Consider the following 10833-nt stretch of genomic DNA (forward strand, 5'->3'; position numbering starts at 1 on the left):
TCATATACAGGACTATCAGGAAGACCAAAAACAATTAGAGCCAATGATCCCTTGAACACCACAAGTCGGTGAACTGCCCGATCGACGAAAATAAATCCATCTAAGTAATACTCTGGCAGTCTTATCTCTCGGAATATTTCATCATTGACATCAAAGGACAAAATGAAATTGTTAGTGCTGTTTTTGCCCCTAGTATATGCCATAAAATGTAGAGCTCCATTAAAAAATAAAAAGGGTTCATATTGTATATCTAAAATAGATCCAAGATTGGGTATCGACTCCACCGAAAATTCAATCCTTCTCCACAAATCCGTACTCAATGCGTAAACCTTGGCCTCAAACCGCGGACCTTTGTTATCGCAAACAATTTTGAGAATCTTGAAGTCATTGTTTTGCCAATGATAGGCAAGTCCAAGACTGAAGCCATTGCGAGCATCGGCAAGCATAAGCATCTTAAACTTTTGAATGCTTGGGTTCCATAAATATATTAAAGTATCACGACTTCCAAAAATCAAGAACATGCCATTACAATAGTCAACCATATCTACAGGAAAAGGGATTTGAAACCTACAAACCTCAGTCAATGTCAATGTGGGATCGTCATTGCAAGCAGCCGTATACAGTTGTTCGTGATCGGTATATAGAAGAAAACCATTATGATTGTTATAGGATGATGATGATTTGTTGAGGTTCAAGTGTTTGGTAATGAAAATGGGGTCTGTGATTGTAGAGTACCAAGATTTAGAAACGCACCTGAATCTGATTAAGGATTTCACTGGCAGCCGAGTCAGGATGTCGATCACGACGTCGTGTGGGAGACGCTCCGATGACAAACTCCTGAGCTTAGACATCATCGATGATGATGATTAGAAAGGGAATGCGTTACAGTAAGAGGAAGAGAGAGAAAAAAAGTAAAAAGTAAACTAATGATAGTTAAGCTGCCTGAGATGATGACACAGGGCTTAATTAAACAGAAGGATTGTTTGCCTAATTAGTGGGACACACCCAATTTGTCCATAACTGAAGAGCAAAACTTAGGTACAATAATTTAGTAAATGTTTTTTAGGTTGTTATTTTAAAATTTAGGTATGTAATTATTTTACTAAAAAAATACACTTTCATTTAATAAGGAAAAATTTACATGGTAAAATTTTAAAAATAAAACTTAAAATATAATACCTAAATAGTGTACCTAAAACTTACTCATAAAATAAAAGTACAGTATTAGAAGTTTAAAATAATTGGTTGGACTCCAGTTACTTCTCCCATCATTCAACCAAATTTATTTATTTTTTGGGAACAAATTAAATCTTAATTAAGTGTGAAAATACTCAAAAACAACTCGCAAACATGGCATGAGCTTAACTTGCTTTGTTGTGGGTTAGTGTTTATATAAATGGAAATGTTTCAAAGTGAGTTGACCTATTTTGACTCAATTAATAAATTAATCAATTTTGTGTTGACCTGTTTGACTCACAATCAATCGAAAATGAACTTGTTCCATCAAGATAAAATTAGTAGTCTTGATATGAACTCATTTAGTATATACAAATAAATGTCATTTTTATGTAACTCAAATATTATTGTTAAATATAGAATTGAGTAGCTAAATGAAATTTTTTTTTTTTTTTTGAGAAAGTAGCTAAATGAATTTTAATGTTTACCAAAATATAGAAAATTTTCATTTTAGTTTATCTTTCATAGACTATTGTATTTCTAAATCTTGGTGGAACGCCATTGAGTAAAATAAAAACTTTTTGGCCAAAAAATATCTTTTAATAATAATTGCTTAAATAACCGTCACAAGTAATTTAGTATATGTGGGTCAAGAATTTAATCAGGCAAAAGACAACTCCAAAAGGGCTGAGAATGAATACACAATAGAAATGATGAAAGTAGTTAATATCTAATTGATAAATATGTCCTCGAAACTCTCAAGGATGGATATGATTACTACAACTTCTTATACTCACTTGATTTTTACACTTAGCACTTAAAACTTTTCTTTTTGAAGAATTCCAGATCCCTTTGCTAATTGGGTGATTTGTCCTTATTTATACAGATGAGATTCCTCGCCTACCGTCCACCTATAGGATGGATATCACATTGGGAAGATGCTTGTCTCATCTTCTACTCCCCCCTTCTTTTGAGGTAAAAAGGAGTGGAAGACAAGGGGATGGGCATTGTTTTGATGGTCATTTAACAATAAATGCATTAATACTAGTGGGTGGATTGCATTTAATGTGGAGTGAATGATTGCTTAACTTAGGTGTTTTTGATTAGGCTCTCTTTATAGGGCATTTTTCATTCGGCTTTCGACTTACAAGCTTAGGCCCGTTAGATATAATTGGGTCTGTGTCCCCTCAAATATGCTATTAGTAATTTAATTAGTGTTATTATGACATTGATTTGTGCAGTATTTAATTGTTTATAATTAATATATTTTTTATGTGCTTACAAATAAATAAAATATGTTCACCATTTTTGCCATATTCTTCATATACGTTGGAATGGGTCGTATTTGTATCAACTTAATGCAACATATTTAATAAGCCAATTGAAATGATTTGTGTTTTTGTCAATCCAACAAGAATTATTTATTAAGAGTGTAACTTAGGTTTTATCACATCATTGTGCTTACAAGTGATTTTTTTTATTATTAAAGAAAGACTCCAAAAGCGCTGAATAAGTGATATTTTATTTTTTAATTTTAAAAAAAAAATGTGAGTTATACATTTTTTTTTTCTTCACTTCTAAGGCTAAACAAAATTAAGTGATGTTAGCAATATTCGTAATTTTATTATATAGGTCTTATAAATTGTTGTGTCACTAAGTACAATAAGTGATTCAAATACTTATATATTTTCTTGTAGTTGTTGAAGTGCCATCAATTATATTCTTTTCCGCATCAATTTTTAAGATTTTGGTTGTAAAATTTGTAGTAGATTTTTCCCAAATAAAAGAAAAATTAGATAAATGTTATTCCAACCAAATCACCATTAAGTGAATGAGAATACTGGAGTTTTACTAAAAAAATGTACAATTTGATGTGGCAAGAATATGATTGGTGACTCTTAAACAATATAATAAATTAATGTTTGAATCAATTTATTTTGGAAATGATACAAGTTAGTTTGTAAAACCTATGCAATAAAATTTGTAAGACTCCTAGCATTGCTCATTTGAGTTAGTTATATTAAAACATGAGAACAATGGACATACATACATACATACATACATATATATATATACACACACCATTGTCATTAATTAAATTGTTGAAAAATAAATTTAAGTGATATTTAAAAAGCCCCATTTAAAGTTTTCGCCTTAGGCCTCAATTTGTATTGAACCGGCCATGCGCACTTAATAAATGAGCTATGTTAGGGTTTATGGGTTTTGATATGAATATTGAATTAATTGAGTTAGTGTTTGAGTCATGTAATAGAATACCCTTACTTTGATTTGCCAAAAATAACTTACCAACGTTAATTGCTACACCTTAAAGATATTATTTATTGTGTAAATCTTTTTGATGATGTATCTTTTTCTTTTGTTAAAAGAGAGGGCAATTCTCACGCTCATCTCTTAGCCCACTAGGCTGCTTTATGGAATCGATCTAGGGCTGTTCCCCATCTCTTGTCCCCCAGCTATTATTTCTTAAAAGAGATGGGCGAGGGAAAACTATTGTTTCTAAAAAGAAATGATGTTTATTCAGCAAAAGAAAAAAAAATTGCTACCCTTTAATGGTCTAATGTTTAATTTATTACATTTGGAAATCTCAAAGTTTAGTTTGTTACTTAAAACGAAAATCTTGCCCGTCAGTCTGTCACCCATTCTTGTGAGAAGGGAAAACTATTTTATGAGCCAAAACTCATTCAATTGCAGGATATGATTTAATAATTAATTAATTTAGCCTCGGTCGAAAAGGTTATCAATGATGCATTCAACAGTTTTCAAATACTAGAATTTCTAGTGCTCCAGAAAGTAATATGGTAGGAGCAACGGACCAACTATATGCTAAAATGCTAATATATAGAAGCTTAAGTTAATGTATACTTGCTGCGCGTGAGTTATTATAATTGTCAAACACAGAATTATTCTAGTATTTGTGTAAAGCCCACGTGTGCTATTAGCTTAGTACGAATAGCAGGTTCTCATAATGATGTAAAGCAATGTAATGAATCTCAAGCAGTCAAGCTTAATCTGATATGTGTCTCTCTATGATTTTATTATTATTATTTTCTGTACAAAGATCAATTTCATTGAAGACAAAATACGAGATTTACAAAACAAAACTATTCTGGGCTTCAGAAACAATAACCCGGAAAAAAGAAGCTGAGAAAAAGAATAAGCCCGGGCTCCTAGTTAGCTGCAACATTTGCTTCTCTTGGAATCCAGTTGAACAAGCACCTTTCAAAAGACATTGCTAACAACTGAATGTCTTGGATTGAATCGCGCGATCTTCCAACTTGCCTGTTTTCCTTTGGACACAATCGCATCTAGGCAGAGTNACATTTGCTTCTCTTGGAATCCAGTTGAACAAGCACCTTTCAAAAGACATTGCTAACAACTGAATGTCTTGGATTGAATCGCGCGATCTTCCAACTTGCCTGTTTTCCTTTGGACACAATCGCATCTAGGCAGAGTTTCGAATCCCCTTCAGGGATTATATTGGTCAATTCCATGCTTGTTGGCTGTTACTAGGCCAATTGCCCTCCACATAGCCTCGCTTTCTACCACCTCCGTGTCTACTAAGTATGAAATAGTTACCTCCGCACTTAACACCTCACCTCTGAGTCCTGGCGAATTGCGACCATAGCCAGGATTGAGAGGTTTGAGCAAACTGCTGCATCATGGTACCCTTTAACAGGAACTTTTGCTCGCTCCTCTGGGGTCCAGCAACTGCAGGTCTTTCTAGAAAGTGCTGCTTATACCTGTCATGACTTGGTCTATATTGATCTTTTTTCTCTCAAACACAGTTGGTTCCTTACTCTCCAAATCCCGTCAAACACCATGGCTGTGGAAAAACTAAATTCAGCTCACTCTCAATGCATGTTGCAATCTTCTTTTTATTCTTTGCTTTTCGTTCATGGTAACTTCTCTTTCATAGACATCTTGTACCAATAGCAAATATTCATGCCTTCTTTTCTAGTACTAAATTGCTAATGGCAAAAGACCATAAGCTGATCTAGCTCTTACAAGCACATATGCTTAGCAAACATATATCTATGCCTGCTTAGCTCAGCCTGACAGTTCCTACCAATGAACCATGTACAAAATCTCTTGTACGTGTTAATTTTGAAGTCTTCCTGCACTAAACGAAATTCCATCAGAATTCACAGGCTCACTTGTATGGTCACCTTATTCAGCTGACTACTGTCTTCAATTAGGACCCCAACAACTAAGTACATAACTTTCCTCATTTATTCCAACTGCTTCATTTTATCATCTCTCAATTTGGTTGAAACCGTTGTAGAAGTTGAAAACGGCTTCCGATGGTTCTAAGAATGTTGCTTTGCTAATCTCATGATAAAATTCCATGTACAGATCCCCTGGTCCTTCATGGCTTCCACAACTGCAACTGTCTGCTGCAATAGCTCTTCTTGTTGAATTCATCTTCTACCCTTCCCAAGACTGTTCTTTGCTCTTGAAATTGGAAGCACAGATTTGTAAACTTTGTGCAGCAAATAAAACTGGTCTAAGAAGGATACGTGCTTGATGAAGCAAGTCATTTTGGAGCAGTGGAGGGATCACTTATATAGAGAGAGATGAGAAGATGGGTACCTAGTGGAAGAAGCTGACACTTTGGGAAAAACCAGAGGCTATAGCAATTTGGTGTGCCAGTAGCTGCTCCAGGATTTCTTTCAGGTTCCATATCAGCACTGCAAGAGAGACAAAAAGCATTAAAACATGACATATTAAAAGTAGAGATACACCACAATATCCTGAGAACCCATGTGACACACAATTAAGAACTGTTTATGTTTTAGCAAATAAGGTTGGAGTGCACAAGTAAGTGCAATTTTCTCTTCTCTTTTCATTTTTTCCCCCTGCTCATGGTCAAATTTAGGATACCTCCAAGGCTGATTGGATACATTCAACAGTTTGCTAATCGATCAAATTTTGGAGACATCTTGTTGATTAACTTGTTTGTCACTAGGATGATCATGAAATATGGTTATGATTGATCAGCAATAAGCACTTGACAATGACATTGTCATGCCAATAATGTGCACGGCAATCCTGACTCCTGAGACAATAGTCATAAGTTAAATAAATAATAGCCATAAGCTCCTAAGGAACACTCTCCATTCAGGTTGGAAAAATTTAGTCTTCTATGTCACAACAATATTATGAGAGTAATGTTACAAATGTGTCAACTGTTAAAACAAAAAACAAAAACTAAGAAATTTATTTATCATGACGTTGATGTGGTACCAATCACAGTAATTGCCACCTCAGTTTGCAAATTTTTTGTAGTAAAATCGGTGGTACTTTTAGCAGTTTCCACACTTTCATGTCTACAATTGTTAGGGACTACATAATACAACTAACATAAGAGGAAATTTCTTCAGCAGCTTTCATATAACACCGTAAAAGACTATCACCTCAAAAGGTTCATTAGTTGGTATAAGCAGCTACATCTCTTTTCTTTTTGATAGATGTATAAACAGCCAAACTTGAGGCGAAAAAGGTCCATCCAAATTCTTAAGCCAGCAATAAAAAATTAAGCAACTAAAATACTAAATCATTCAATCCGGAAAAAAATGTTACAAAGGAGAGAATGCATCAGATTATTAGTATCTTAAACATTGAAACTGAGCCAGAAAAGATTAACTCAATCACTTGGCTAGTTGTGAGTGTTTGGATTTGCAAAGCAAACGCTGCAAAATCTTAGGGAGTGTTGGATTCCATCTAGACTTATGAGTTGAATGGAACTACGCTCTCGAACCTAAGTACGAAAATGTTGTCCCCACAGATGGCGCCAAACTGATGATGCTGAAATTGTCAATTAAAATGATCGTCCAAAAGGAGAGCCATCCAAGATCATCCAAAGCCCTGCAAGAACGAGCAAAAAAAAGAAAACCGGTGTGGTGCCTGCCACAAGGCCTCCGATGGTAAAGTCAGATAGCTAGGAAAGAAAAAAGGGCAATCTCAAAGTATCAAATTATATGGGTTAGAACTAAGTACCTCATCAGGTCCTGAGGTGCTTGTATATATACATTTGCTTCCTTCTCCTGGCCGTTAGAGGTGTTTTAATGGTGGTTTCAATATGGTATCTGTAACGCCTCCGTGAGGTGTTAATGAGAGGATCTTTGTCTCTCCAACAGTAAGGAGACTTTTTTCTGCTGTGTAACGCCTTGCCATTAATTGTGAGTTAATGGCTTTTTCTCCTTCCGACAGATACTATTAAGGACGAAGATTGATGGTTCCCTCATCCCATGGCCCTTCTTTTGGACGAGAATGTAGCTTGAAGGAATTATGCTGGGTCTATCAATATTAATTATACTTTTTATTTATACTTTTTTTTTTTACCATCTTTCAAAACATGTGTTTCTTTCCCTCTTGTAGTCTCAAATGTCATTATTTCCTCTCTTTTTTTCCGTATCTTTATTTCATATTTATTGGTAGCTTGGGTTTGGAGCCACCACATTAGAGCATCTCCAATAAGCGCTCTTAACCCAAAATTTGGAGAGTAGACCCACAAAAACTTGCTCCAACAGTCTCTCTAATTCACTGTTCATTAGCAAAAAATTGTTTGTCAATGAATAGTAGCTCTCTTGGTCTGATGACCTTATTGTTCAATAGCAAAATAATTAATGGGAATAAAAATTTCAACACACCCATTAAAATATTCAATTTTTACTCAACAATCACAACGGCTACAACTCAACCATTCCAAATCTTTGCTCTCTCAAACATCTCTAAACTCAATCACAATCAAAATACAAACTCAAATCACAATCTTAAAACTAATCAAATCAGAACAAAAAAAAGAAAAAAAAAAAGAAGCAAATCTGACCCATCTGAGCTTCTGTGGGGAGGAGCATTAGTGGTTGTGAAGAGGATGAGTTATCCACCGACGATCTCTATTTATGAGAGAAAGAGAGAGCTCTGGTATTCTCTCTAGTTTGGATGAAGTGGTAAGAGAGAGAGAGAGAGAGAGAGAGAGAGAGAGAGAGAAAAAGCTCTAGTATGTTCCAAAGTTTGGAAGAAGTGGTAGGGAAAAAAGAGGAAATAAGGAAAAAATAGAAAAGAGCAAAGTTACGTGTGTGGAGGACAAAAAAGAGGGAGGAAAAAAAGAAAAGAAAAGAAAAGAAGAAATCTTAAGGATAAAAAAAAGAAGAAAAAATAAAATAAAGAATAAGAAGTTAAAATTAAGAAATGCTATCACAATAATTTTATAATAAATTTTATATAGTAGGTTGTTATTGATTATTATTGGTAAGATATCACGTACGATTTACTATGAAAATATTGTGCAAAATATTGTGAATATAGCATTTTTAGTTAATTTTTTTTAGAATATTTTATAGTTAAAATTAAATAACCTACAACTCACTGTATCGTTACCACAAGTACTTCAGGAGATTTGTTAAAAAAAATATATATCATTAGGACAAATTTAAAAATAATAGCATGAGGAGATTTTTAAAATATGGTTTTTGGGTTTAAGAAAAAATAGTCATTAGAATTTTTTTTTTTTTTTAGAAACAAATAGTCATTAGAAATAAATGAACATTGCAAGATGTAGTAGGGGATTTTATTAAAAAATAACCAAATCCCTCAAACTATATTATTAGTTAGGCAAGGTTTGAAACATATTTGGTTTATAGCAATTCGACTTTTTTGGAGTCGATTTTGCCCTTTGAAAATCCACTAGGAAATCGAGTGTTAGAAACTCGATTTTGGAAATCGAGTTTTAGAAACTCGATTTCCTAGTGGATTTTCAAAGGGCAAAATTGACTCCAAAAAAATCGAATTGCTATAAACTAAATATATTACAAACCTTGTCTAACTAATAATATAGTATGAAATTTATAGTTATTTTTAAAAAAAAACCCTGTAGTAGGGGATCGAAACTCTGTCAAGAGAAAGAAAGAGAGCTCTGGTATGTTCTGGAGCTTGGAAGAAGTTGGGAAAAGAGAAAGAAGGTAAAGTCTATATTTTTAGTAGTGGATCGAGTCGTCCCTGACTAAGCCCATCTAATCTACCATATTCAAACCGAACCTAAATATCTCTCTCTTATAAATAAATAAAAAAAAAAAGAAATATCTCTGTCTCTCACCTCTCATTTCCTTCGAATAACAACCGATGGTGTCTCAGTTCAGGAGAAAGCTAGATTTGTCGTACGAGATTCTCCCCTACGACGTCGTATTCGACATCCTGACTCGGCTGCCGGTGAAATCCTTAATCCGATTCAGGTGCGTTTCCAAATCATGGTACGCTACGATCACCAGCCGCATATTTATCACCAAGCACCTCAACTTCAATCTCAACCTCAAATTATCATCCCATAACAACCACAATGGTTTTCTGCTGTGTAAGTCTGACAATGAATTGACTACTTTGGTTTACAATAGCGACCGTACGCTGACTGAGGTTTCTAGGTTTCAAATCCCCTTGTGGGGTGCCAACATGGTTTACTATTGTAATGGGATTTTCTTCCTTTATAGCTATGTTAATCCTACAATTTATTTGTGGAACCCAAGCATTCAAATGTTTAAAACCATCGATGCTACGCGATTCAGACCATTCACTATGGACTATTTTGATAGCGTTGCCTTTGGATTTGCCTATCTTGCACAAATCAATGATTTCAAGATTCTCAGAATTGTGTCTTATAAAGGGTTTGATGAAGAAAAAGTACCCCCGGCTGAGGCCGAGGTTTACACATTGAGTACTGATTCGTGGAGGACTGTTGAAATATTGGTAGAGTCTGTACCCAATATTAGATATATTCTTGCTGTTCAACCTAACTCCTGTTTGTTTTTCAACGGAGCTCTGCATTTTATAGCGTGTACTTTGGGCAACAACGATAATAGTTTCATTCTGTCCTTTGATCTCAATGATGAGATATTTCGAGACATAAAACTGCCCGAGAATTACTTAGATGGATTAGGTCCAAATTCTGACCACCACGTTCACCAACTTGTGGTGTTCAAGGGATCGTTGGCTTTGATTGTTATTGGTCCAGACGACGATGTAGATGAAGATGAAGATGATGAAGAAGAAGAAGAAGATGATGATGAACCAGATACTTCGAATATATGCCTCATATGGGTGATGAGAGAGTATGGTGTGGTTGAGTCTTGGACAAAAACAAATGTACTGTTTGATTGGGTTATTAAGCTCTTTGGCTGCACTAACAGTGGTGAATTTCTAGTCCAAATGTTTGACAGAAGGCTCGTTTCGTTAGACACTGAGAATCTGAAAGTGAACCATCTTGGAATTCAAATTCCTTTCTGGTTGTATTACACAGCTGATCTCATGGAGAGCTTGGTTTTACTTGATCAGGTAAAAAGTCCATCTGAATATCATGATTAGTTTGTGTTAAAGATTAGTAAAGTGAAGTTTTTAGCAAACTGAAAACCTTTGTGAAGTTAATATTGACAAGTTTTTTGTGGCATGGCATCATATATGCACTTTGAGTAGTAAATGATGCTCTTACTATTTTGGTTTTTTTTTAACAATTGTTAAATTGCTTTAAAATCGTAGTATTAGCTGAAAATCATGAAATTATTGATATATACTATATTGTATGATATAAGCCAGTTGGGGTAGTGAGATAGTTGATAGGTGGGCTTATTGACATAGGTAATGTATATG

The 10833-nt window shown here is 34.5% G+C and overlaps 2 protein-coding genes and 1 long non-coding RNA gene across 3 annotated transcripts; 1 reads left to right on the forward strand and 2 right to left on the reverse strand.

Annotated features, from left to right (window-relative positions):
- Positions 1 to 8: 8 nt before the first annotated feature.
- LOC112005445 (F-box/kelch-repeat protein At3g23880-like) lies at positions 9 to 851 on the reverse strand (the record flags this gene model as incomplete). The annotated part of the gene is made up of 1 exon (XM_065769847.1): positions 9 to 851. A coding segment is annotated over exon 1 (843 nt), but the record flags the coding sequence as incomplete, so codon positions are not given.
- Positions 852 to 4927: 4076 nt separating this feature from the next.
- LOC136065989 (uncharacterized) lies at positions 4928 to 6842 on the reverse strand. The gene is made up of 2 exons (XR_010627542.1): positions 6079 to 6842; positions 4928 to 5885 (listed from the first exon to the last, which is right to left on the reverse strand). It is a non-coding gene; the product is annotated as an uncharacterized LOC136065989 (long non-coding RNA).
- Positions 6843 to 9079: 2237 nt separating this feature from the next.
- LOC136061461 (F-box/kelch-repeat protein At3g23880-like) lies at positions 9080 to 10521 on the forward strand (the record flags this gene model as incomplete). The annotated part of the gene is given in 1 exon segment (XM_065769848.1): positions 9080 to 10521. A coding segment is annotated over 1 exon segment (1203 nt), but the record flags the coding sequence as incomplete, so codon positions are not given.
- Between the last annotated feature and the right edge of the window lie 312 nt (positions 10522 to 10833).

The sequence above is a fragment of the Quercus suber genome, unplaced genomic scaffold, assembly GCF_002906115.3.
Source record: "Quercus suber isolate HL8 unplaced genomic scaffold, Cork oak 2.0 scaffold_1483, whole genome shotgun sequence".
NCBI classification, from domain to species: domain Eukaryota; kingdom Viridiplantae; phylum Streptophyta; class Magnoliopsida; order Fagales; family Fagaceae; genus Quercus; species Quercus suber.